This window comes from Anas acuta, chromosome 24 (assembly GCF_963932015.1).
Source record: "Anas acuta chromosome 24, bAnaAcu1.1, whole genome shotgun sequence".
Lineage (NCBI taxonomy): Eukaryota > Metazoa > Chordata > Aves > Anseriformes > Anatidae > Anas > Anas acuta.
In genome coordinates, this window is record NC_089002.1 from 2,003,295 (window position 1) to 2,031,164 (window position 27,870).

The following is a 27,870-nucleotide window of genomic DNA, read 5'->3' on the forward strand; positions in this document are numbered from 1 at the left end:
TTATATACTGTAATTGCCCCTTTGAAATAACAGATGCCACGCACATTAATCAAGCAGTAGCCACCTGCACATCCCTTCAGAGTCTGTTGCTATTTGTGACTGGAAACTCCTGACATGCACCGAGGCGGCTGCGTTCTGCAACAGAGCATTTTGCACTGCATGTGGCCACTTTGCCACTGCCTGGGTGCTGAAGCAGCCATCCTGCAGGGTGCTGGTGGGTGCTGCCTTCGGGACGCCTCGGCAGCCTTGCCACAGAGCCAGCAATTCGACAGGTTTTAGCTGGTAGCATTTCCTTTCCTGGGCTTGGGCACAGAAGTTGATTACTTAGCTGCTCAAAATGTAATGGTTGAATTCCCAAGTTATTTTAAAGGCTGCAAGAATTAAGAACTGGGGGTTAAATCACAAGGATTTTGGTAACCCTGTGAAGTTGGGAGTGATACTCCAGGAGAAGAGGAAATGCAAAAAGGGGGAAAAAATAACCTGTAATTCATGTATCAGTCTTACTTGGTCTTTGTAGTAAAGAAAGGGGTAGGAAAAGACATGGAGGTACGTGGAAAAATGGGATATGTAACAGATCTGCCCAAAGTGGATCACAGTGGGCTGGATCGTAGCAGATGAGGTGGCATTGCCTGGGCAGGTGTCTGTTTCCGAAACACAAAGTTAGGGCATACCTCACTCGTCTGGACTTCTGAATAGCATCTGTTACGGTGTTTATGAGTTGAAGATGCTGGCAGATGGTCGTAGGGCTGCTGGTGGATGCACAGAACAGACAGCGAGAGGGAGTGGTGAAAGACAAGGATCAGGTCAGGGAGAGCCTTTGGTGAGCCCCAGACCTCTTTCAGATACAGCACGGGCACACGTGCAGGCACACCGACACGTCTGTGCACATGCTACAGAACAGAAGAGTCTTGCAATAAACCAGAAGGACTTTCTCTAGCACAATACTGTTTTCCCTTTGTTACCATAGATTTATGTCTCAATATTTCTGCTTTGATTCATTTTACAGTAAGACAAGATGAGGTAATATTACCTCTTAGTAAAATCAGTTCTATATTGTATCTTGATGTGCATCTGTATATTAAAGTAATATTATTAGGGGATTTTAGGTCACTGTTGTATCACTGCAATATGTTTTCATGAAAGAAGAGACCTGGGAGAGCTGAGTTACACAACTGTGTTTGTTTTCTTCTTCTTAGCAACCTTCGCACGTTGTCCCAAGAGGTTTTCAGTCTATGCAAGATTAATTGCCCAAATATAAAAGCCCTGTTAACCTGAATATATTATTGAAAAACAGCATATTTCAATCTGCCCTAGTTTTGAAAATAGAGATGCCAGGTCAGCTCCTGGCATAAATCTGCAGTGCTCCACGAAGCCAGCGGAGCTTCTCTGATTTACATCGGCAATAAAGTCGGCCTGTTTTGTCTGCCACTGATCAGCCAGTGCGCTCGCAGAGCTGCCGCAGAGGACACGGCGGTGGCCACGGAGGAACACTTGTGACAGTCACCACGCAACTGAAAAACTCAAACCTGCCAGCCTTGGCACTGCAAAATAAAATACTTCATTTTTCAGGTTCACATGTTGTTTTGTTCCAAAAATTAAAATAACAATAGTTTTTTTAATAGAAAACAAAATTGTCCTTAAAAATATTGTTCTGTTAAGTTAACAAACCGAGATAATATGGAATGATTTACGAGTTTTCAGCCGGTCAGTTGTTCCTTTTCTACTTGGGCTGTGCAGCACAAGACCTGCAAGCCACTGGGAACTTAGGTGTGGATTGCCTGGCTAGCAGAGCCATGCATTTTGAATTTCCACTTTTTCTCCACTAGAGGGAATTTTAAAACTGATTTTAGGGATAAAGTACAGTTTTCTGTATCTCTTGCGGGACATTGCTGCGTGCAGCCTGGGCTGTATCTGGATGCACAGTGGCATTGGCCCCTCTGTAAAACACAAAGTCCTTTCTCTGTCCTGGCTGATTATGGCTAATCACAGGAATAGCTCTGTTTGGAGATGAACAGCAGAAAAACCTCCTTTATTTCCTAGAGCTCAGCCTGTGCTTGCTCCCTGCCTGCAGGGAGGAGCAGGCACAGCCATGGCTGCAGCTCTGGTGCTCGCCCAACACATCATCGTGCACGGGACTCTGCATCCCGTGGGGCTCTGTTTGGGGCCAGCCATAACCAAAAGGCCAGACCAAGCTTCCAGGTAAGTTTTGAATGCTGGGACCTCTCATAGTGTTGTTTATTTGTCAGTAACAGTGCTGGTGAAGACTGGTGTATGGAGCTGCTCACATGTGATAACCCTAAGGGGAATGGTGCAGCCTTATCTGCATGCAGAAGTTACCCTGCAGGAGCCAAATAAATTGTAACGGACACAGCTCAGCCCCTTCTTTCTCTTCAGGAGTAGCTTAGTGTGGGGACAGGCCGATGATTGCAAGCAATTAAGCTATACACTTCACAAATTATCACTTTCAAGAGCTGAGCCTCTTTAATTAACCACGTGCTCAGACCTAGCCCGGCATTACTGTGACATAAAATATTTTGCCTTCACCTACCATGACCGGTAATACCTGCTTTACCAGGGTGCTTGGTGGCACTAATTTTGACCTGCAGGAGTCAAATGAGCAAGAAGACACAGCTCTGGTCCCCCTGACCCCACGATCACCCCCTGGTACTGCCCTGGTGCTAGGTAGGATGCTCCTGGTGCTGCGCAGGTGCTACCCGTGGGCTGCTTGTATCCCGGGCCTCAGCCCTTAACTCAGAAAAAAAAAAAGCAGGAATGGTACAGAGTCACTGGCAGGGAGGTGTACGGCAGGGCGTTAGGAGTTATCACAACTCAGCCGCATACTGCTGTCTCGTGAAGTCATGATCTCAGCCCTTGGATTAATGTCAGATCAAGGGTATCGAGTTTAAAGTGAGCCAAAATAATGGTGTTCGCAGAGGGTTTTGTAATAATGCCTTAATATAGCACTTTAAAATGCGTTTCAAGGTCTTTCCTAAATGCAGAGTTGATTGAGAAAAGCTATTGCAGTTTCAAGTGATGCTCTCACTTAAATCAAGTTCACGTTCCTGTGCCTGCCCTGAATTACACTGGGGCACACTTGAAGCTGGCCAAGGCTTTGTAGTAAGGGCACAATATTCACCATTTATGAAAAACATGGGGAGAGGATTTTCCTGTTGGTACTTCCAGAGGAAAGCCATATAGAAGGGCAGCTCTTACCTTCCTGGGCTCTTGGAAAAGCAGCCGATAACCTTCAGCCCCTGAGATGTGTTTTCTGCAACTAGAAAGGAAAGCTCTCAGATATTTCGGGGAAAGTAAGACAAGCACCACCAGCAGGCATCGAATGATGAACTCCAGGAGACTGCGTGCCTTTATTTATTCCTAGGGCAGGAGAAAATATCCCTTCCTGCACTCAGCCTGGCCAATGAAGCCTCCTGGCTGTGGTTTGTGACATTCCTCTGGCTCCTGCTAACGCAGCGCTGCTGAGCTGGCTGCGAGAGGAGCTCAGGGTCCCTTGCCAGGGCTCTGCCAGGTCTGAGGACTCGGCAAACCCTCAGCTCGCCCAGGGCTCCATAAACACAAAACCTGCATGCAATACTTATTGGGTGCATTAGGGAGGGAGGGCATAAGTCAGCTTCCAAGTTTTTTATTGCTGGTGATTATGGATGAGGAGGAAGGGCAACAGCTGTCTTGGATTTTCCGTAGAAGCCATTTTCTACCCTAATTTATTAGTTCAAGGCTTCCACAAGACCTGGGAAGTAGCATTATCTCTAAATCTGCATTTATTGACTTTTTTTTTTTTTTTTTTTTTAAGTTAAGGCCAAGATTCAATTGACTGAGAAATTTACATCAAAGTATTTTAGTTTTTCTTTTCTTTTAATAAAAATGCCATTTGCACCAGCAGGGAAAACTCCAGTGATTGCTTCTTTTCAGCCAAAATATTTTTGCTGAGAATTATGAAACTGTCAAAATACATCAAAACAGTGCTTTGAGAAGTTTTTCTTAGGAGAAAAACTATTTTTTTCTGCTGAGTTTCTTCAGCCTTTGCAAAAATAGAAAGTGAAAAGGTGAAAGGATGCAGGAGCTGGAGGGAATTCACAGTAAAAGGAAAATATGGGGAAAGATTCTGCAGAAAACAAAGGTTTTTACTAAAGGAAGAGAAACCATAACATTTGAAAGGTAAGACTTATTTTTTCACTTTGTCATCATTTTCTTGAGTTAAACAGCCCTAATTTTGGTACTATTGTCATATTGAACTTCCATTTGGTTTCTGTTAGCGAGTCCTTGCAATCCTGTCTCTTCCTGTTTTTCCCCAGATGCAGGGATGTGTGAGTGAAGTGAATATTGCCTCATGGAGCAAATTCACCAGAAAATGATGGGAGAAATGCAGGCAGGCTTCCTGAGACCCTTCCCTGGTGGGTTCCTGGGCAGCTGGGGGGGGTTCTTCCTGGGGTGCCTTTCCCCTGGGGTGATGTCCCTCACATCAGAACAGCAGCATCAGCCTCTGCAGGAGTGTGGGCTTCTCCACCCAGCAGCAAAGGTGCCAGCTGTGAAGCCTAGATGGGATGGAGCATGATGTTTCAGCCAGGACTGGTGTTCAGTCGTATTTCCCCTAGAAATATCTGCATCAGGGAGCAGCAAAGGTGGGGATGCTGCAGGAGTGATGCTGCTTGCAGATAACAAAATGAGACTCTACAGACTGCTTAACGGCAAGGCTCAAAGCCTGTCTGAGCAAGATGCAGACTGCCAGAATGTTGCTGTTTTTGTGGGTCTGCCTTTCCCTCTTGTGCTGGATGCTGGAAATGGCTCCTTGCTTCTCAGACAGCTGCCTTGGCAAAACCATGCTGCCTGGTGCCATGATGGTGGGATCACTTTGTCTTTTCAGGAAGCACAGGCCATTACTTGTGTTGTCATTGTTTAGCTGTAGAGATACTCCTGCAAGGAAAAAGGGCTTAGGAACAACTTGTGGTACTTGTCTGTAGCTGCATTGCTCAAAGAAGGCGTCATCTGAGCCACCCAAACTTCATCCCCTTTCAGCTTTCTGACCTTTGGTCCAGGTTCTGCAAGTAAGCGAGCCCACCGAAATCACAGGCGTAAATCCCCCCGGATGAGCACAATCAGCACATGGTAAATGCCAGGGTACTTCCCTTGACTATTCCAGTGGACAAATTGACTGGCAGAGACGTGGTTCAAGCAAATGTGAGGGCATTTTAGGAAAGAGGGAGCTCTGAATTAGAAAAGTGACCTGTGTAAATGTAGTGTTGTGGTTTGCTCTCCTTCAGTGACTGGTGTAAGTAAAAAGCTGAATTCATTTCTTGCTTTGTGCTGAATCAGGCCTTCTGATTTAGTAGAAGAGGTTCCCCCTTTTGCAACAGATATCCATCCAAGGGCACTGAATTAACTGCAGTATTCCCCACAGCTATATGACGATAAGGGTACATCTCAGTGGTATATTGCATGCAGATGTGAAACTACTCTGCCAGAGCTCCAGCTTTGATGCCGTGGGACTGCCAGGGAAGCAGAGCAGAGCCTGGCTGCACACACGTCACAACTGTCACAGCTGCTGGAACCGGTGCGCCTCTGCCCATGGCCATGCCTCCAGGGCTGGCTTCCTTTTGGCCAGCCTGCATCACCATTATTCAGGGAAAGTTGGGAAGATTTTCGAACAAGGAGAGAACTGGAGAAGAATCCAGATCTCTGGCTGCCAATTCACAGCATGGGGAAAAAATAAACATAAATAAAATAAATAAATAAATAAGTAAACAGTTTGCTGTGAGTTCTTGCAGCACTGTCACGAAGCACGACTGCTGTTGGAGGTGCTTGTGCCAGTTCTTGTCAATCGTGGAATTTTACAGCTGTGTGTCCTCACTTCAGCAGGGAGATGAAAGCCAGTTTTCTTCAATTCATTTGTGCCAGTGCAGGCCAGTCCTGTGTGGAATCCCAGGTATCGGTGATAGAAATGATGCCTGGCATGAATGGATGTGAGTGAGCCCTTGGGAGGAATTATGTCCCTGACATTGCAGTGACAGCATGCTGAATTGTAGCCAGAGGCTAAGAATCTTCAAACGCATCCCAAATGAAGGAAAACTGCCTGGAAGCTAAGGATTTGTACTTAAAAAAATAAGATGATAAAAAACAAGTGTGATTTCCCAGCTTCTGCCCACTCTCATTTTGTGCCCTGCAAATGATCCAGAAGGACCTTTATTTCCACAAAACTCAGGGTTGTTCGGAGTTTGACCCATTTTTAGAGGTATGGCACTTGTCTCAAATACCAGATCTAGATTTAGATTGCCACCATATTTTGGATTCTGGTTTAGGGTCAAATCTGTATGAATGGCCAAAGGCAAATACTTCAATAATATTGTGGCCTTATTTTTTTCCTGGTAATTTAATTAGGAGCTTGATCTGGTTTTGGGGCAGGAGACAAAGAGGATTGCAGGAGCAGCTCTCTTTAATTAGGGCCATGTATCTGTTGTTAAAGTTTAACCTTTCCTTGCATGGAGAGGCAGAGGCAGCGAGGCACAGAGCCTGGGCAGGGCGTTGCATGCAGGCTGTGCAGGGGCAGCCAGGTATGTGCAGGGCTGCGTGACTGGGGATCCTCTGATCGTGCTCGAATCTCACCCCAGCAATCTCAAAGTACCAACTGGCACTTGTGTGATATGGCTATTTATAGAGACCAGGAACTAGAGGGTAAATATTTATTTACAGTCTGATGCATAATCTACTACCGAGTGATTGTCTGGAAAGCCTGAGCCCCTATTTTTTTTATTTTATTTTTTTCCTGCTGCGATTTATAACCAGAGCCCTCATCTCCTCTCCTGCTCCTGGTGTTCACATATCCATTCCCCAGGATTAATTCTGCAGAAAATGAGTATGGCCTGGGTTCAGACCCTGCAGCACCTTCTGGTCCCAGCTCATCCTGGCAGGCATCTTGCCTCATTTTCACTGGCTGGCATTCAGAAGCAGAAATTGCAAATCCAGGGCATATGAAGGGGAATGGCATGAAACTGTCACTGCTCTGTTGGATAGGCGGACTTGTTTGCAGTGGTGTGGGATGGGGCAGAGAAGCGGATGGGAGCTGTTGAGTCACTTAGATTCATTGCTAAGTGGGCTGAAAGACAACAGCTGTGCTGTTCTGCCTGCTGACAAAGCAGAACTGTTCCTGTTTTAAGCCACCTCTGCTACCCCAGAGTCCTACAGTGACCATATATCCTGCTATCGCCTACCTCCAGCCTTTTCTGAACCAGAAACCAGATGCTTGTCAAGGTTGGGGACAGGGATCTGGAAGGATGTTCTGTGTTCATCAGCAAGGACTGATGGAGACGGGGACATCTCCCCTACCCCTCTGCAGCCACCAGCACCTGCCTGGGCTCCGTGTGTCCCATCACAATCAGAGCCCCCAGCACCAGGGCCATAATGATGCTGTGTGCCCTGCTCTGGGGGTGGGAAGATAAGGGCAGAAGTGGCAACCAGGTGGCATTAAGCACTAGGGGGATGTGTTAGTGCTCATTAATGAGGCTGGAGCTTTTTAACACTGCACACAGTCCCACCTGTCCCACCCCAGGTGGTGGTGGTGTTAAAGCAGTGTATCTCCTAATGCCTGCTTCTTTTACCCCATGAAGGTATTGCCCCCCAGTACCAGTAAGGATAACTGCGGGAAGCTGGCATCCAGGCTGGCCCGGGGAGGTGTGGGAAGTGGGTAAGCTAGCAAGATCCATCTCAGGGTCTAAGGGAGCAATGTAGGGAAGAGAATGGTTGAGGACAGCTGAGTATGAGCCTGTGTGCTGCCTTGGGGTGTGGAAAGAGAGCGGGTGAATGTGGCAGAGCCTGGGGATCTGGGATGGGGTTTGAGAAGGGCTGCCCAGGATGGTTGCTGTTGCAGGAGTGCTCATGCCCCAGTTTCCTTGGGGCATCTTTGTGCCAGCTTCTGCTGTGTGCTTAGCGCTGTGACTGCTCTGTGAAGGTGGTAGCACCTCCCAGTCTCAGCGGTGTTGGACACTTCTGATAAGAACATCAGTTTCCTTTCACTTCCCGGAGTGTTTTACAGCAGCTGAGAACCCTGCTGTACGCCTCTGTAATGGATTTTTCTCTTGCAATTTCCTATCCTTATTGCTTGTTGAGGTGTGGACACATCAGAGATAAGATCCTTAACTTCTGGGCAGGCCAAGGGGCTGATCAGACAGACGATTACTGCTGCTGTCTCCTTCATCCCTGCAGCACCTGCTCTGATGGCACTGTCTTGGACGGCAAAGTGAGGTTCAGAAGCACGTTCCTGTCCCCACCTAGCTCTTTATGCTAGAAAACATACAAGAAGGCCTGATCTCCCTAAACTAATGGTGAAACTGAGCCTGTGACTGAATAGCTCTTGCAAATTTTTGCAAAGGAACCTAAAATGCACAATGAAAGGAGTACATCTTCCAGGAAAAAAAAAATCAACACATCTGGAAAGCGCTGCATGTACCTTTTTTTTTATTTTCAAATATATATATATATATATTACATCACTTTAAAACAGAATATTTGTGAAAGAAATGCAGAAGAAATTTGTGGTAAAAGCAAGCCACCATGTTCCACACAGCCCCTTTGTCTGTCCTTTAAAGCTGGTCTGGTCTGCAGGCAGCTCCTTCTGGCTGCCCCTGGCACAACCGGTGGCCTGCCTCCTCCCTCTCCTCCTCCTCCTCCTCCTCCTCCCACTGGAAAGAAAAGGTGTTCACCAGCCCCTTCCCACCCCTCCAGAGTCAGTGCAAGGAATGCTTTTCTGCTCCATCATGTACCCCGTCTTCTTCCTGAGCAGGGCTTCCTGGAGGGGTACAGAAAGGAGCTGGGGAGGGAGCTGTGTGGAGCATCGTGCGCTATGCTGCTGCCAGAAAGGTGAGGAAGAGTGAATAGAGACAGCGTGGCTTCAAGTATATGCATAAACCTATCACACAGAGCTTCACAGAAAGCTGCCACCAGTCCTGATTGCAAAGACACTGGTCTCTCTGGGGCAGCGGTCCTCGGAGCCTGAACCCTGCTGTTCCCTGCGTTTGGCAGGGAGGGTTTGGGCTGTTGGCTCACAGCATGAGGAACAGCCACAAGTGAGAGGATGTGCTGACAAGCAAGCTGATAGCTCAGGCAGCTTCCTCCATTCAGGAGAAAAGAGCTGGGGTGGAGGGGGAATACACCATGCCCTCAGACTAAACTCATTAAATGAGATGCTCTTCCTCCAGCTTCTCACCCCCTTTTTACAGACCCATTATTACCAATATGAATTAAATCTCCCTGCCCACTCACAAACACACACTTCAAATTGAAGGAAGAATTTTCTGTCTGGGCAACTCTGTGTCACTTAGCACCTCCTCTGGGCTGCCTCTGGCACAAAAGAAATACCCACCAGAAAAGCCCCAATTTCCTCTCTGAAATCCTTCATGTGCAGGGACCCAGCAGAGAGGGACTGGGAACAGCATCATGGAGCACGTGGCCTTGACCTCGATCAGCAGCCCTGGCTCGCACCCATTTCCAACACCTCCAGCCCTGGGGGCTGGAACCACTGCCTGCAACCCTCGTTGCTGCTTCGAGGGTGCACCTAAGCCTTCACCGGGCACCACGATGCTGAAACCATCCCATGTAACAGGGCTGGGTGGAGAAGGGAAGCAGCAGGAGCCTTCAGTTCCTTTCCCTACCCGGTATAGAGTCAGGCAGGCACAGGTGCCAGCCGGTACAGGTATCACAGAGAGCCAGACCTTCCCGAAACACAGCCCTGGCTTGGGTCACTGCTAGACAAATGCCACATCTGCTCCAGCTGCTATGTCACCATCAAACCCTGCAGTGATTCAGTTGTCTTTGACAGGGGCTGAAACATTCCTTCTCACCCGTTTGAGCCAGTGAACAATCCCCTCCTTGTGAGCAACCAGAGCTGAGCCTTCTGCTCTCCTGCTTTTCTTTTCCAGCTGAGGGTTTCCTCTCCCTGCTTCTCTTGCTCACTGGGGAAGAAACCAAAGCTTTGGGGGCAGCCACACCCCAATAGCACCATAGTGGCTAGGAAGGTGACAACAGGGAGAGCCTGCCAACCAGTGCATTACGTGGGCTTCTTTTCATACAGGGTATCAGGTTGCTGTTTAAACACAGCTTACACTGCTTAAAAATATTGATCAGGTCTTTATCCTTCCAGAAGGAACTGATTGATTCAACCTTTCAGGGAACATTTGGGGTTATTCTGAGATTTTTTTTATTATTATTTTTTTTTTCTTCCTTAGAGCTCTTACTTCTGTAGTAGGGATGCACATTTTGGTAAAAAGGGCTCCTGACGCTTCCAGCCTGAGCTAAAGCTGCCTGCACGTAGCCCAGGTGCCCTGCGGTGCCTCAGCCAGGCCCTTCCCTGAACTCCGCCTTGTGGGGCTTTGAGGTAGATTCCTGCTGCAGCTCTTCAGAGGGCCCACCGGCCCTGCAAAGAGCATCTGCTGGGGAGGACAAAGCCTTCTCACCTTATTCTGCCTTGGGTCCAGCAGCCCCAGCCCATCCTGCTCCCAGCAGCGGTCAGGCCCCGGCCCAGCCATGTCTGCCCTTGCTGCGTGCCAGGGCCTGGTGTACGGCACAGCTCTGGGGGCACAAACCACCCGTCACCTGGCCAAAGAGGGGGCCTGGAAGCAGGATTTTCCCCCTGTGGGAGTTCAGCACCCAGGTGGCTGTGGCTGCAGTGCTGTGGCCATCCAGTGACGGGACGCAGTACTACAGAGCAGCCACCCATTCACGTTCCCACTTTGAGCCTGTCTGCTCAGCCATGGTGCCAGGAAAGCTGGGAGAGGTGAGAGCAGAGTGAGATGACGTGCTGATACCCTGAGGCAATCCTCCCTGCAAATCCCCTGAGGAAATAGCTAAAACGGAAACTTCCCTTTGTACAGCACCTACGTCAGAAGTTCCCTTCTCAGTCCTGGTATCACAGACTTTACTAAGGATTGATCATCTACCATAAAGCTGAAAAATTGCCTTTATTTAAATGGCCTTACGTCTGAATGTGGTTTGCAGGGTGAAACCCCTTCTCTGGAAGATGAGAATAAATTACAAGCAGCATGACTTTCTGTACTAGCAGAAGTACTCCAATCTGTTAGAGTTCTTGGAGTGTGTCAGTAAAGTAGTGAATAAAAGTTGATGTACTGTTTTCTTTCCAAGGCCCTCTGGAAAAAGTCCTGCTGGAGACATAACCAAATCAGACAACTAGAGGACCGTGGCAGGTCAATAACATGACTGATTAAGAGAAAAGGAAAATAACAATTATCAGTCCATTTTCGCTGTGGCAAAAAAGCTCCATCTGGTGGTGTTTTCACCCAGAAAAAGAAGGTAAGCTAGGGGGAGAGGAAACTGCAGATGATAACACTAGGTTGTTCAGAGTGGTTCGTGCCAGAGAAGAGTCAGGAAATCTCGAGATCTGCTCAAGACAATTGAACAGGTGGCAGGATGGTAAATGAAGCTGTGTGTGGATAAATGCGAAGAAGTGCACTTGCAAGGGGACAGATAAACTACAGGGAGGTCAAGCTGCTCACAGAGCATGAGCATAGCTGCAAAACCTGGGCACAGACAAACCACTGCAGGCTTGTGCTGCTCAGCACATACGTATTACAAAGAAAGCAACCCAAACAGATATATAGCAGAAGAATATTATAGTAAATATTTTAATGCCTTTTTAGGGAATACAGTCCAGGACACTCCACCAGGGATTGGGATACTGCAGAAAGTGATGGGCACAGAAAGACTGATATGGAAAGAGGCCAAAGACTTTGCTATTCTTTCGTTAAAAAAAAGAAAAGGAACTTGAGGGACATAAGTGATACAAAATTATGGCTGGTCCTGCGCTAAGCTGCAAGGAGGAAGGCTGCCAGGTGTCCTCTGTCTGTACTTTGACAGGACACAAAGTCCCAAGGGAGAGACATTGAGGAAAAAATCCACCTGAAGACAAAGGTAGGAAGTAATGACACGGTGAGGTGATAGAGGAAGGTTTTAAAAACATGACAGCCAGGTGTCTGCCAGGAACACCTTTGGTACAGTGGGGCAAAAGGGCTGCTCCCTCTGCCCCCAGTTTGCCCACCCCAGTGACCCTAGGCAGGGCTGTGGGTGAGCTGGGTGAGCCCTGCCACAGTGACCCCCCTGCCATGGGGATGAGCCAGAGCAAGGGCAGTTGTGGTCCCCCAGCCCATTTTGCTGTAGCAAAGCCAGGCAAGGTCCTGCCATTATGGGGCAGCCCCAGTGGGTAGAGGGCTCAGGCTGCTTATGCCTGTGGTGCTGCTCCAGCCCCAGGGTCCCTCTGTGACAGGAGAGGAGCTCAGGCACGGGTCCGTGGCTCATTTCCTACCTCCGAGGTCCTCCTGGCTCCCTCCCCCAGCTGGCTGAGCTGCTCTAGGAGCTCAGTGATGCTGGAATGGCTCAGACAGGGCCAGTCACAGTTTCAAGCCTTATAGTCACCTGGAGTAAAAAGAACAGATGGAACTAAACCATGCAATCTGCACTGGGATGCTCTCCCTAATTTGCAAAAGTCAGAAAGATTGGAGATTGAGCAGCACCTGCGTGGGTCCTTGCCTCCCCCAAAACTCATGTTCAAGCATTAGTCAAGAACAAGGTCAAATCCTTTGCTGAAAAAGCCATGGGTTACCAGGGCAGCGTGCTGTACCCTGCTGTCCCCACAGCCCCAACGTGGCAGCCCTAGCTCAAAGAGGACATAACAAAGAGCCTGTGCAGGGGTGAGATGCAACCAGTGCCTCCCAGTGAGAGCAAGGGAACCAACTGGTTGTACTGGGGCTGCTCACGTGCCAGCGTGCAGTGTGCTGGATGGAAGCAGCCAGCAGACTGGAGGGAGGGCAGGCTGCCTGCACACCCCCAAGTCACCACCCCACAGCTTTTTAGTGTTTGGAAACCTGCTGCTTCCCAAGGCCTGCTGGCATGCAGCCTCTGAACTCCTGCAATAGCTGGGGTGCAGGCAGCGAGGCATGACTGCGGCCCTGAGACCAGCATCGGCCATGGGATGCTGCAGGTTTGGGCTCTGGGCTGGGGCAGGGTAAGTCTGCCTGTGCCAGCACTGCTGGCTGCTGCCATCGATTGTCAGATAATAGGTTGTGCTCCTGTCACCATGTTCCTTTAAAAATGGGAAGGGGTTGCTTGCTAAAAGGAAAGGGAAAGCTCAAGTATTTGGGGTTAGGAGCATGGGGAAGGTGAAAGCAAGCACCACATAGCTTTCTAACTCTGGCTCACCCCTCCAGGGACTTACAACCAATGCTCGGAGCAACCAAGGCTGGAATCCCTCTTTGAATGCAAGTCTGGGCTAGAGCCAGCAGCAATGGGGGAGCTCTGTGCCTACCCCATGGAGTGTCTTAGGAACAGCACAGAGTGGAAGAGACATAAGACACATGCACAGATACGCCCACGCTGGCATTATCGCAACAATGCTTTTGTTCCTCCAGAGGAGCCTGTTTTCCTGCCTCCCTGTTGCGGGCTACTGGGGTCACGGTGATGCTCTGTCCTCAGCACAGTGAGGCTTAAAACAGCCAACAAAGTCAAACCTTCCCCCCCCCCACTGCCTCTCTCTGTAGCTCCTGGTGGCATCGCTGCAGGTGGCAGAGACCCTGCATCTTGCAGCAGGAGGGTCACAGGTCCAAGCTGCGCTCTCTCTCCCCCAGAAGTTCCTCAAATCGCCCCCCTCTCCTGGGAGATGTCAATGCAGTACAGAGGTTTGAGAGAGAGCTTGGCCGGACCCCCCAGTCTCTGCCCCCACGTCGGTCAGGGCCTGAAGAAGCGTCGTACCACTAAATGCCCCACCATCACCAGGGCCACCACCGCCAGCATGTACTTCATGTAAACATTGTCCAGATCGAGTGCAGCCACCTGACGGGAAACAGAGAGTTAGCAGGGGGCATTAGATCTGCCTGCACCCTGCCTGGGCCAGCCTCCTGCTCTGCCCACGCTGCCGGCCCCACCAACCTCAGCTGCACCTCGGAGCCCATCAGCCTCCCCTTGTCCCCCAGGTCCCCCAGGGCACAAGCCGTGACCCCCCTGGCTCACCCATCCTCCCTGCTGGGCGATCCACTGGGCGATGCGGTTGCGCAGCATGAACTCCGTCACGTAGCGGGCGATGCGGCGGAGGAAGCCTGTTATGCCGTGCTGGTAGACGTGGATGGCCATGCAGTAGCCGAAGCCCAGCAGCGCGATCACCCGGCCCCAGTTAATGCCGCTTTCAAACAGGCTGAAACGAAGCCGGTAGGTTTGGTTAAATCGCCCCCCAAAACTGCTGAGGCTGGCTCGCCTCCCTAGTCCTTGAGGCGCATCCCTGCCGCCTGGGCAAAGCCGTGATTTTGTGGCCAAGCAACACGTGGCCACCAATAAATAACCTCATGTGCTTTCAGAGCAGAGCAACCACAGCCTCGGCCACAGACGCTGACACAGACATCCCAGCCAGGTGGATTGGGGATGTTGTAGGAAAAAAAGGAAGCTTCCAAACCTTGCACACACAGCTACAGGCTCTGAATTGCTGAACTGATTCCACCTTGGGATGGCTGTGGCTGTCCTGCCACCCTCCTGCCCATTCCATCGTTCCCTCAGGTCTGCACCCAAATACAGGGGCATGCTGGCTCCTGTGAAGAAGCTCCTGAGCTACTTGGGTTTTCACAAGCCAGGGTGTTAACCCCGGCAAGCTGGAGCAGGTGCCACTTTAAGTTGGCTGTAGGCTGCAGCAAGCTCCGAAGCTGCTGCACATGCAGCTGGGAGCAGGAACAGCAGCCCAAGTACACCACAGCATCCCAGGCAGAAGGAACAGGATTTTCCCTTTTCCTGCACACACCCCTCCCAGACCTACAGCTGATCTCGCCTTCAGCTGATGCTCCCAAGGGCTGGGGGGCTCCAAAATACATCTAAGTTGTGTCCTAATGTTCCTGATCCCAGTTTCAGCTGCTGTGGGCACAAATCTGCCATGTGCAGGTTTGGCACTGATTTACCTAGACTTTTTTTTTTTCTTGTTTTCCAGCAAGGTAAGCAAGTAGGAAAAGAAAAATAAAATCAAAAATAAATAAAAAAATAAGAAGGGGAAAAAGAAAAGTAAGTGCTGCGTTTTAACCTGGTGCTGCCCCAGCTGTCCCTGCACAGCTGAAGGAAGCTCTCCTCTCTGCAGAGCCGGTCGCAGAGGGCGAGGGAAGGAACCACGAGGACACAGGTAGCACAGAGAGAGGGACAGAGGTTAATTTACCTGTTTGCGGTGCGTTAACCGCCTCAGGGTGGCAAAGCGGTGAAAACAGCGCAGCTTGGCTTCCCAAGGAGAGGGGAGCAGGAAGAGGACAGAAGAGAGGCAGTTAGACAACACACACCGAGCAGAGGGTGCGCGGGGACGGGTCTGCACCACAGGAGCTGCCAGAGCCCGGGGCCAGAACCCAGAAAAGCCCTGCCAGGGGTCTTCTGCAGGACCCTGGGCAAACCCTTAAATGTGCACGGGGTCTTGGTTTTCCTATGGACAAAATGCAGGGAGAGGGGTGAGGACTGAGCCCCTCAAGGCACAGTTGGAGCATCTGCAGCCACCTCAGTGGAGCCGGCGTAATGCTGCAGAGTAAGGTGCCTCAGGACACAGACATGAGTTTGCATCTGGTGCATTCAGGGCAAAAAGTTATCCAGGTGTTTGCATCTCAGTCCTCATCCCGTTGCTGTGTTTGAAGTGGGAAAGCTGGGCACACGTTGCCTGCACCAGACAGCTGCAGGCTTTTGGGGCATCCCAACATCTGGAGCCAGCCCCATCCTGCTCCAACCGGACACCACCATGGGCAGCAAGCGCCTGCCCTTCCCCAGGGCTGTGTTTTCTTTGTGTCCTTCAAAAGCTTGGCCCTCCAGGACTTCCAGCCACCAGCCAGGCAGTGCTGGGACCAGCAGCAGCTATGCCTTGGTCTGGGGCTGGTTGTACACCTGAATGGGAGCTGGGACGTTTGCTTGGCCCCGCTTCCCAGCCACTTTCCCCAGACTTTCTGCCCCCAGACAGCTTGAACAAGGACCACCGCTGCATGGCCGAGGGGATAATGTGTGAAGACTGTGCCAGCAGGAGCAAGAGCAGAGGCAGAAAACGCAGGAACCTTCATGGTGAGCTTGGACAAAGCTCAAGGCAGGGATGTGGATGGAGTTTGAACCAACAGAGTCTGTGTGCTGCAGCAGGGGTGGCTGCTCTGGGCTTGGGGACAAGGTCTCAATGGGCTGCACTGCACCCAGCGGGACCTTTCCATCCCTGTCCTCCTCCAGGAGAAGGTTTACTGCCTGCACCAAGGGCGCTGGCGCCTTACCTGGAGGCAATCTTGATGAAGTAATCGTAGGCATTCTCCTTGGTGAGCTGCAAGGATTTCAGCATGTAGCGAAACTCAGCGTCGTACCGCTTGTTAATGTCATCGCCGATGATGGCCAGGCGCCTCCCCACCAGGCTCCCGGTACTGCCCAGGGGAAAAATGGCATTACAACAGACAGGCCAGGCTTCCCAATAAGACCAGAAGCAGGTCTGTAATGGGGCCTGGCCTGGGGCAGGGTAGAGGGATGTGCGTGCACTTGGTGCCTGAGTTTTACCTGCCCAGGTCTTGCTGGATCTCCGCAATCTCCGGGTCCAAGGGCACTTCTTCCCCGCTCTCTTCTCTCTCCTGTTGGTAGCGGTAGAAGGCATAGCTCCGAAACACCTCCTCGGTTTCCTGAGCCACCTGGTCTTCTGAGAGAGACAAGGGGAAGAAAAGTCAAGGGGGCAGCTCACCTGCTTGCTTTCCCCAAGTTGGAAAGGGATCACACCTTCGTTTCCAGCCTGAATTTGTGCTGGCCTGCTCAAACATCTCCTTTCTCCATGTGCATCCTTGGTGGTGCCCTCCCATCGCAGTCTGCATCCTTCCCCTCACCCTGTGGCCCTGTGTCTCATCCCCAGCCCCTCTCCCTTGGATGAACACCCAAATGGTGCTCACATTTCGGGCGGTCGCTGCTCTCAGCAGCCAGCCAAGCCCTCTGCCAGGGGTCTGCACAGCATTTCAGGAGTCCCCAGGACATGACAAACGCAGCCAAGTTTGCCTCTTCCCTTGCAGTTGCAGGGTTGGGGTTCACAGCTATAAGTGAACAGCAGAAAGTAATGCAAAAGCAATCCAACATGGATCAGTTCTCAGAAAGCTCATTTCGATGCCAGACTTGTTTCTTGGAGGGGCACGGGCCACATTTGGATCCTTTTTTTTGTCCAGACACAGGACTATCACCACACACATTGCTGACATTCAAGCTCTCCCCACGTGGCAGCACCTCTCTGTAAGGGAACTGCTCAGCAGAGATAAATTCAGGAATCCTGGACCCAGACCCCAAGAGGCAAAGCTCAATCAGTGCAGAAAAGCCTCTCAGCAAACAATGCAGGGTTGTTTCTATTTAAATGCCACCCATGATCGTGCCCTTGCGTGGCATCAGCAATGACACAGTGACCAAAGGTTAAACTGGTCATTTTGGAATAACTGATAATAATTTGGCTGATTCAATCGCTCACTGCCAGTCTCACCTACGCCCATCAGCGACGAGGCCAGGGGAGGGTTTGTGCCTTGTGCACGGGCTGCCGGCAGGAACAGAAAGATGAGTTTTTCGAATAACTCAGAAATCATACACCAAAAAGGTGGCTCCTTATCTTGCACTGGCAAGCAGACAAACAGCCCAGCGAGGGGTCTGAACACAGCCATGTGCGAACCCCCAGGCCCTGCGCTTTGTTAACGAACCCATGTGGAGGAAACGAGCCCTGGGCATGGAGAGGCTCTGGGCTGTGAGCTGGTGCTTGTGCTGGGTTTGGGTGCCGCAGCTTCCTTCCCTTGCTCTCGTAAACAAGCAGGGTTTGGCACGCCAGCTATTTGGGGTTCAGCGGGGGCAGGCACCCAGGCAGTCACGTCACCGGCTCTGACAGTGCGCGCGAAAACCGAGCTCAGGCAGGAAATGAGTCAGGAGCAAGTAGCAGCGGCAAACCTGCGCCATCTGGATGCTGCTCGGGCTCAAGAACTGCACGTGGGGCATGGGGACAGATCCTTCGAGAAGAGGGCAGCACCTCTTCTGTGCACCCTGTGCTGCTCGGGGATGGGAAAGGGTCTTATTGCAGCTGGGACCTGGAGCAGGGAGCCCCCAGTAGGCGTCCCAGTCCAAAGGTACCATGGTGACCGATACCTTATCTCACGCACTGCATAGCTCCTGGGGAAAGTACCTGGTCTGTCACAGGGTGTCTCTGATTAGAGCTTGGTTTCAGCTACCCCGGGGAATGTATTCTGGCTGGAGGAACACTCAGGCTTACAGCACTAGTTTAGCAGCCCAGGATTTGGGGGAATCAGCTCTGAAGTCCAGTTAATGCACTTCTTCCCAATTTCTTTTCTAAGTCACAAAATATGTACGGGACAGAAATACCACGGGCACATCCACAAAATCTGTAGGGGACCAAAATACCATGGCACATCTGTAAAACCTATAGGGGACCGAAATACCACGAGCACATCCACAAAATGTAAGGGACAGAAATACCATGTGCACACCACAGATTCACAGACATTAAACGAGGTACAAAGCACTGTGCACAGTTAAAGCAGCAGCAGGACAGCAGGACCCCGCAGACCTGCGGCTTTAGGTGATGGTTTTCAAGGTGCACTGGGAGCACACAACCATCAGGCAAACCTGCACCAGCAAGCGGGGCAGCTCGTTGCAGCAAACCCAGCCAAAACCCGGCCCCGGCATCCCAGCACATCCACCCACCAGCCCGTGTGCACGGTTTTCTGGCCACTTGCATTCCCAACACAGCAATGCTACGGGATGGTGACATCTCCACGGCCCCTGCGCAGCCCCTTGGAGATGGACCCAGCCCTGGGTAGGGTGGTGCAGGGACAGCAGAGGACCTGTCGGGCGGAGACTCGGGTTACAGGGTGTTTGGGCTGTGTAAATAAAGGGGAAGGGAAGTGACAAGCCCCGGTGGCTGTGTTTTCAGGGGACTGTTTTTTGTTTTGCTGGAGCAGGTTTATTTGGCGGTAAACAAATCCAACCTTACTAGGAGCCAAGCATGGAGCAGTAAGCAGAAAACGAAACTGACTGAGTCACAGTTTCAGTGAGAGGCAGAGTAAACAAACTGCAAGAACAAAAGAGGAAATAAGCATACCCAAAAATCCCTGCTTTTAACTATCCCAGGCACTACTTTTAGTAACATGAGGACAGGAGGATGTGCCCCTTTTTCTCCCATATGCTGACCTGCAGCACCTACTGGGACCACCTCTGGGTGTCCCCCACTGGAAGAACGAGGCTCTGGATCGGGACTTGCCACATGGATGCTCAGGACCAGCAGTGCAGAGCAGGCTGGAGCTCCTCCTGCATCTCTGGGCTCCTGGGGCAGTACCAGGGGGCTCGGCATCAGGCAGACCCCATGCTGCAGGGGAGGACTCTGCTCCGCTTGCCTTTCGCCGAGTGGTGACCCCATCATGCTCGGTCCCCAGCACCCAGGCCAGACCGGCTCCTAGAGCAGCCTCTTGCCTGGATTCTGCTTTCTTTCTCACTGTTCCTCTCTCCCGGGGTGCAGCTGGTAAAAACTATCAGCCTCCAAAAAATCACCCCTCGGATGTCATTACAACTTAACAGCCCCGCTACAGGCTGCAATAGTGACAGATGCAACCTGGCAGCGTCCCTTTTGAGCTCAGGAGATGGGCAATAACCACAGTAGCTGTCCGCACAGAGACTGATATCCAACTGGGAAACATCGGCTGGATCCCAAGGGAGAAGACAGCTCAAGGGACCAAGAACAGTCCCTGGAGGTTTTTGCTTTGAGGGGTTGCAGTTGCAATTCAGGTGTGGGACAAGCAGCATCTGCATTAAAGGAATTAAGCCAGCTTCCACCAGGCCAGGCAGCACCTTGTGTAACCCACCCCTGTCGTCAGCAATGCCATCTAGGATCAAAGGCTGATCAGCTCAAAAATGCATCGTGCTGGCATAACCCTGCATCGCTCGAGATCAGAGCTTCCAGACAGGTGAATGAAAAACTGCCTTCCCCAGAGTCATCTGCTCAGCACAAAGCAACTCCCCTTGCTCTGTTCTTTACAGAAAATATCTTCCCACCCAAAAGAGGAGCGAGATCCTCAAACAGCCACCACACAGAGCTACTGGGCAAACGCCATTGGTTTTAGGATTGAAATTTCTCTATATATGAGGGAGATTTTCTGGTCCAGATCCTGGACTGGAGTCAAGGAACCTGCTTTAATTCAGGGGGTGCCACCCCAGTAGGGGCTGGGGGCCACTGCATGGTCTTGCTCAGGTACTTTGCTGCCCAAGCTGAGACCTGTCCCATATTTGCTGATCTCTGGGACTGCGAAGGGAGGCAGGGCCCCGTGCTCGGTGGGATGCCTGAGATGGGTGGGCATCAGCTCTGGCCCAAAAATGTTTTTAGAAGTGATTTTTTGGAACATCCTTTTCCAGCAGGAAAAAAGGAGCCATAAGGCACTTCCAGAGCAGGGCTATTCCCTTGTGCAGCCATAAGAAGGATGACTTTTTTTTTTTTAATGGAAATCTCATATTGATGGGAGATGCAGTTCAACAGGGAAATCCAATACTCAATGTCTGTTTGTGCTGGAGGTGGGACCTGCAGGGGCACCAGAGCAAAGAAAAGCACATTCAAAAAGTTTCAGTTGCTCTACAGAAACTATGAGAACCTGGGCTTAAACAGGTCACTTTTTTTTCTACTCATTTTGCAGGTGGTCTTGGAGATGAAGACATGGAGCTACTCACATCCTCCTGTCCTCATGACTAACCTCTCCGAGCAACTATTTATCAATTCATCATTTCTTTCGCATGCGATGTCAAGTCCATGGCTAAGATAAACAACTAGGGACCAAGCCGTACACCTCTCCGAGTTTGTTATGTGAGTATTAAGCACACAAACAAATGAGAAAGCCCGGGTAATCAGAGTAAGAGAGCAGTTGCCAGTTTAGCACTGCAAACTCTGAGTCAGATGGCTGGGTTTTCCAGGCACAACCCTGACACAGCAGACATCCTCACAGAGCCTTGTTCCAAATCTCTGTCCACTTCCCTAGCAGCAGAAGCAGATATAGCACCTACACCTTTCTCAGCAAAGCGCTTTGGGATTCCAGCTAATGTGGCCCATACAGGAGCTAAGTGTGACTGCACAGATAGTATTTGCACTTGTCCTTCTTCACTGTAGGGGCGGTAAGCTGCATTTTGCACAACTACCTGCAGGTGTGAGGACAGCCATGTCCATGGGATGTCTCCTGGCATGGGATGTCCCCCTGACCTGAGCCTTAGTGTAGTTATCCCAACCGTTCCCAGAGCTGTGCGCACACCCTGGCAACATGTCTGAACAGGGAAGTGCCACCAGCCCCATTTTACAGATGGGAAATGAAGTAGGGCAAGGTTAACGAGTTCGTTCTCTGAATTAGGAACTCCACTTCCTGAGCTCAGCTTAGTACTGTTGGTGCTGGGCCTCCCAGCCCTCCTGCAATGTTTGCTCCCCTTTGCGTGACTGTTCATGAATTACATTGTTCCTCCTCTTCATCACACACTGCCACAAGGCTCCTGCCTTCATCTACAAAACCCTAAAAACACGAGAAGTGTGGGTTGCAACCCAGCCTCGCAGAAACACCAGCATCTGGTCCCTACCCTAAGCAAGGCCTGGTAGAACAAGGGATCAGGACAACGCTCAAATCCTTGACCAGCAGAGAAATCCCTTTGCTCCCTATGCATCCAAACACAAACAAACAAGGCAAGCAAGCCCTAAATGAAAACCAGGCTTAATACCTGGTGACAAAAGCTTTCTTCCACCCAGTAGTCCCATAGCACGTGTTGTTGGAAGCTGCACATTTTTGCTGCCACCTGAGTCCATGTGGCTTCTCCTAAAGAGGTACAGAGGGATCCTCCAAATTCCAGGTGGACCCCCGATTTTTGGGAAACAGACGGGTGCCAGTATTGCCAGTAAGTGTTTGCAAACGTACAGGAAGTGTGACTGTAAAACTGTGTGGTTAGAGTTCAGGGCCCAATCCTCTCGCAGGTTTTCACATCAGCATCTCATAGGCCTCAACAGGAAATCAGCATACGTAAACAACTGCTCTAATTTATTTATTTTTATGCCTTGTAGACTTTGGTAAGGGAAGGACAGTTGTGGTTTTGTTTTGTTTTGTTTTTTCCCTCCTCTAATGTGTTCAAGCAGGATCCAGAACAAATGGTACTCCGAGATGGAGAAGAGCCTGGGCTGTACCAGAATACAAACAACATAACCAGGCCCATAAACCAGCTCTGAGCTGGATCTGGACTCAGATACATAAACAGTTAGCTATAACTTCTAATCTCCAGTATTGACAGAGCAGCAGTGACTCAGACTTATTTACAAGTCCACCTGCAAAACAGGTTAAGAAGCCACCTGCGTTGAACACCTCACTGTGCAGCGGCATTTTATCAGCTGGGGACAAAACGGGAGCTGAGGCTTTTCCCAGCTTCCTTTCGGTCCAGTTCCCAGTTTCACCCATCAGCAGGCAATGCAATCACACCTTCTGCTGGGCTCGGGATGCATGGGGAACGGGAGGCACCGCTTCTTGCCCTTCCTGACCCCAAACTTTTTGTCACCGCCCTGACACAGCAGGGACCCGACTTGGTCCGGCAGCCGATGCTGCACCACTGAAACCACTCGGCACAGCACGTTCTCCTGCCTGCTTTAAACCTCAAGTACCTTTCGCTCGCTTGTGTTGGCGGAAGGGAAAGTAAATGACACCCAGCACCTGTGGCACATTGAGCAGCCAGCTGGGGCAATTCACCCCACGCCCATGCCTGCACCCAGCTGGCAGCAGACCCCAGCTCTCAGCAGCTCCCTGCACACTGTTTGCTGCATGCTTTGCAAGCCCCCTGGCTGCCCACTGTGCTAGCCCAACACCAAGCATCTCCCAAAAGCTCCGAGTGTGTGAACTCAGGAGTTCAGTTCTGCATAGATGGACGGAGCTGACTTCTTATCCTAGCCCCGCAAAGCCCTTGGAAGAGTGAAAAACCATCTTTTCGAAGAAACACAGCAGGAAAAAAAAACAAGCAAACAAACTAGAAAACCACAGCTGAATGAATATGCTTCCTGCCCCAGCCCCGAATAGCACATCCCCCTTTTTACCTGAATTGAGCTCTTCTGACAGTCTGCGCCCATTGCTGCCCCGGCGTCCGTGGGCCCTCGGTGGGTCTCCGTCGTTCCCTGAGGCCATCGCAGAGATGCTGGGGAGGATCAGCTTTACCTGGAGAGGGGACAGACAGGACGTGAGCCAGGGTATGGCCCATCAGCAGTCACACTGGAGACCTCTTGCTCCTTCCCACACCTCTCAGGTCAGCATCACGGAGCCCCTTTGGCTGAGTCAAGGGCTCAGAGAAGCACGGCTTGCTTTTATCTCCACGAGCAGCCTGGCTCCTCCCTTCCCTGCACTTGCTCCCTCACGGTCACACCGAGTCCTTTGGCTAGATTTCTCCTCTCTTCCCATCGTGATGTTTGCAGACAGTAATATGCCACAATAGGAAAGTCACCCAGTGCCCTACCCCGCTTCCCCACCCTTGCTGGAAACCTACTGGCTGCCCCATGACCCAGAAAGTGCTTCTCCAGCCCAAACAACGGCATCACCTGCAGCAGCTTCACACTGGGAAGAAAAGCAAAACCCCAGCACCAAGGGCTGCAGGGCTGCCGGGTGCTGAGCCACTGCATTCCCACTGCAGCCAGCCTGAGCCATGGCCATGACTGCTCAAGAGCAAACCAAGTTGTGACCACAGCCAGCTGCCCCAGCAACAACACCAATTCCCCTCTGCAAGCACCTCTGGCTCATTTTCCACAATTTCTGCCAGTCTCTCTTTTCCTATACGCAGATTCCCTAACTTCCCATTCCTCATGTCTTCCCAGCTCCTCTCTGAATAAGAAAATTAAACCAAGCGTCCATCTCCAACTGCTCCCGAGCTTCAGAGGCAACCTAAAACCATACCTGTCTTTAGGGCTCTGCAAATTTCTCAGCAGCTGCTTTTACCCCCTGCTCATCACACTGACATCACCCCTGGTTTGTGCAGAGAAGGAAGTGAGGCCGCCTGCTTAGGTTGGGGTTAGATCACGGCGGCGGCTTGCCTTTTGTTCAGCATGCCGGTACATGTTCCCAAGCCAGGCCTTCTAATAGGGCTGTGCTGGTGGGTTTTTCTGATTTGCACCAGCTTTAAATTTGTGAGGACACACTGACACACAAAAGTTTAAATCATATTCTGGCCAAAAATAAATAACGAAAAAAAATGTGCTGGTTGCAGATAAATAACTACCAACGTCAAGCTTAGGAGTGCAACACCTGGGCCAAGCTTACAGCCTCACATTGATTATTCAGAAGAGAAAAACAGAGATCATAAAACAGATCGTGAAGTGAGGTATCCAGCCAGGGTGGGATGAGGGGCTGGAAATGCAAAGTTTATCAGCCTGGCTTCGAAAGCCCTCACGTATTTGCATATCTGCAGCCAGGGACTCTGAGCCCTGGTGACACACAGATGGAGGTGCTGTTTTTTCCTACATGCCTCCGAGGACAGGATTTCCCTTTTCCTCCCCGACCTCGTACATCGCCATCCAAGGAAAAGCAGAAAACATGCTGAGGACCAGTGGCGGAGGCTGGGGGCAGCAGGGAGGCCAGGCTTTGGAGCAGAGGAGGGACGGACACGGCACGGGCAGCTCAGCGAGCGCCTGGAGCAGCCAACACACGCTCAGTGAGGCTGAAGTCGCAGCCCACCTCCCATATGAAGGCTTCAAAGGGAAGCAAGAGCAGACTGGGAGAAGTTCTCTGTCCGTGTGTGAGTAACCAAAGCAGGAGGAATTTCTTCCATGCCTCGCAGTGCTGCAGCCCAAGGCTGCGCTGAGCACAGTGCTGGTCATGGATGCGCCCAGACGGAGTTTAATTGCCTCTGGAGCTTTTACAGCACGGGCTGTTGATGCAGCCGGCCGTATTCACGTGGCCTCTGCCCAAACCTCAGCCACCGAGAACCATGAATTTCTGATGTGGCTCCGACTGCTCCATCTGAAGGATGTCTGGGGGAACACCCAACTCCGGAGCCTGTGCCGCAGCTGACTCATGTGTTGCTCCGCACTTGTTGTCTGCCAAAGCCTTTGGAAGTGAGTGTTGCAAGCTGCGACTGGGGCCATAGAGGAACTTTCATTTTCAGTTTCCCTCTTAATATAGTTTCTTGCAGCGCTTTCTTCTCTCACACTGCGGGGCACCGCAGCCCTCCTGCGCACATCTGGGGCCAGTGGCCACATCCCTGTCCCCTGCGTGTGCCGAGGGGCTACGACCCACTGCCAGATGGGACCCAAAAGTCCCACTCCTGCAAACTAAATGAATTTCTGAGCTAGCTGGCTGCCCGCCTCTGCTGGGGCCAGTGCCTCAGCCCAGCCCCTCCGGTACCCAGAGCCCTCGTTCCTCCTGCTTCCTGGTTGTTGCCCTTTGGTTTGCCCCATTCCCTTTGGTTATGAGAATGCTGTGCCAGGAGAGAGCAGGGAGGGTGTGAAGGAGGATTACGACACTCAGATGCTTAAAGACAGCCCAAGGCAGCAGAAAATGAAGGTCCTCCAGGGCTTGGGACATAGGGCTCAGGAAAAGGCACGGGGAGGCTGCAGAGCACTAGGAGCGGTGTCTAACTCAGCCAGGGGACAATTCACCTCCACCCTGACTTTTTGCTCTTGTAGGAGGCCACAAAGGGTTAAAAGGAGCAGATAGCACCTGAGCTGTGGATTTAGCAACACCTCTGACATGGCACAGGAGCCTTATCTTTATTAATGAGCACGTGCCAAAGGATCGGCCTTCCTGCAGGCTTTCCTCGTAAAAAGACCTTTGCCTCAACTGTTCCTGGGTTCGCCCTCCCTCACTCTGCTCTAAGGTCTCTGGCACGCTTCCTGAGCACCCCCAGGACGTGCCCATCGCTCAACTTCTCCCAGCTTTTCTCCCAAAGGACAGTGCCTGGGCAGCAGGGAAATGCTGGGGCCAGCCCAGCAAGGGAGGCCGATTTGTGGGGTGCAGGAGGGCAGGGGACCCACAGGAACAGGGGGGAAGCAGCCCCAGCCTCCCGACGCGTTATGAAAATCTCGTTCCAGGAAATGCATGGAGTGTCCCCTGGGAGAAGCATTTCACATGCCTGGCCCCCAGCCCATGCAGCGACCCCACCAAAAAGCAAGCGGCAGCAGGACCAGAGGACCCCAACCCCTGCTCGTTCAGTGCAGAGCCCCCTCCCCCCCCGGAGAGAGCAAATGGGGGAAGTTCGCCCAGTTTTGTGCTTTCCTGTGCCCACCCAGCCCTTGAGCCTCACGGCAGCAGCTGTCGGGGATGGGGACCTTGCAGCCACCCCCCCGTGTCCTGGTGGTGCTGAGCAGGAAACCATGCAGCTGAGCCCATGGGGCCACACGTGTGATGCCCGGGGCTGAGGTCACGGCTTGGAATGGAGCTGGCCTGATGTCACCACGGTCCCCAGCCTGGCATGGCACGGCTCTTGTCACCGATGGCCCCGAAAAACGCTTCCCAGCACCCTAGGCTCAGCATGGGGGTGCCGGGAGGGCTGTCACTGCCGTGGCCTCACGAGTGAAGAAACAGGGGAGGAGAAAAAAAAAAAAAAAAAAAGAGAGGAGGGGGAAAAACGCAAAAAAAAAAATGGAGCAAACATCGCCAAAAGAGGCGATGTTTGCTCTTTGGGGCAGCACTCAGCACGGAGCGAGACCTTTCAGCCCTGACCCGGAGACCACTGCCCGCTGCATTCCGCTGTGTAGTTCAAATCTCCCGCACCAGAAAAGTGCAGGATGAGGCCCTGGGGCTCTGTCCCCCCCCCCCCTCCCAACCCCCTCCCACCTCCCTAGGGTCCCCCCGGTGCATTTCAACCCCCCCAACCCCCGGCAGCGCTCAGCAGCCCCGGCCCAGGGGGGGAGGGGGGGGGAGTTGGAAAGAGCATCCAGGCGGAGGCTGGGGGGGTCCCCGCTACTCACCGGCTCCCGGCGGGGTCCAGGGGGGCCGGGGGGGGTCCCGGGGAGCCCTAACGCATCCCTCCGGGGAGCTGCCCCATCCCCGCCGCTCCCTTCCTGCCTCCTCCCCGGAGCGCAGCGGCGCGGCGCGGGGGAAGGAAGCGAGCAGGGCCGGGGAGGAGGAGGGAAAAGAAGAAGAGAGACCGAAAAAAAAAAAAAAAAATTAGAAACCCAACCCCAGACCATAGATGCAGAAGCGGAGCCGGGCAGGGCTCAGCTCAGCTCCCTCTAGAGGCGCCCTCCCCGGCCGGAGCGTGGGAAAGGGGCTGCGGCAGCGCTGGGAGCAGCGCCGTGCGCCCGGGGAATGCTCTTAGGGGGCCTGGGGGGATTTGGGGGAACCCCCCCGGCTGGGGGCACCCCCCGGCTGCGGGATACCCGGGGAGGTTCTCTGGGTGCTGAGCCCAGCGGTGCAGGGGTGGTGCGATGCACCTCGGCACCGTTTGCTGTGATTCCCTGGGTGTCTGCATCCCCTGTGGGCTCCAGTGTTTTTTTTTTTTTGGCCTTTGGGAAGGCTGCTGGCTCGCTCTCTGTTGGGTTCTCCTGGCAGGTAGGACCAGGAGCTGCGTTAAAGCCCTCAGGCTATTTCAGGTTTCCAGGAAGAAGCTTCTTTTTTGGACCACCAGGCCAAAAGGGTCAGTGGTGGTGGAGGTGCCTCGCACCTGGGAAAGCTGAAATCCGCTGAGATCAGAAAAAAAAACAAACAAACAAAAAAAAAAAAAAAAAACAAACACAGGGCAGCTGGAGGAAAGGGCGATATTCACCCTAGAGAGCAAGATAGCTCTGCAGGGGGTGGCTATTTGTCTCAGCCCCAAAGCTGCCCCAGCTTCTTCCCTTCCCCCAGGAGGCTGCCAAGGGCTTTGCTGCTGGGGCTG

The 27,870-nt window shown here is 51.9% G+C and overlaps 1 protein-coding gene across 3 annotated transcripts; it reads right to left on the bottom strand.

Annotated features, from left to right (window-relative positions):
* Positions 1-8,438: 8,438 nt before the first annotated feature.
* On the bottom strand, positions 8,439-27,138 carry BAK1 (BCL2 antagonist/killer 1). Of its 3 annotated transcripts, none has more exons than XM_068660025.1 (6): positions 26,963-27,128; positions 23,105-23,222; positions 16,543-16,678; positions 16,269-16,412; positions 14,020-14,200; positions 8,439-13,842 (listed from the first exon to the last, which is right to left on the bottom strand). In XM_068660025.1, the coding sequence occupies exons 2-6, from the start codon at positions 23,190-23,192 to the stop codon at positions 13,738-13,740; spliced, it is 654 nt and encodes a 217-aa protein (XP_068516126.1). In that variant the 5' UTR covers positions 23,193-23,222; positions 26,963-27,128; the 3' UTR covers positions 8,439-13,737. The 3 variants fall into 3 exon arrangements, with proteins under 3 accessions (XP_068516126.1, XP_068516128.1, XP_068516127.1); XM_068660027.1 differs by lacking the exon at positions 26,963-27,128 and adding an exon at positions 23,304-23,322; XM_068660026.1 differs by lacking the exons at positions 8,439-13,842; positions 14,020-14,200 and adding an exon at positions 14,417-15,255 and having other exon boundaries at positions 26,963-27,138.
* Positions 27,139-27,870: the final 732 nt, after the last annotated feature.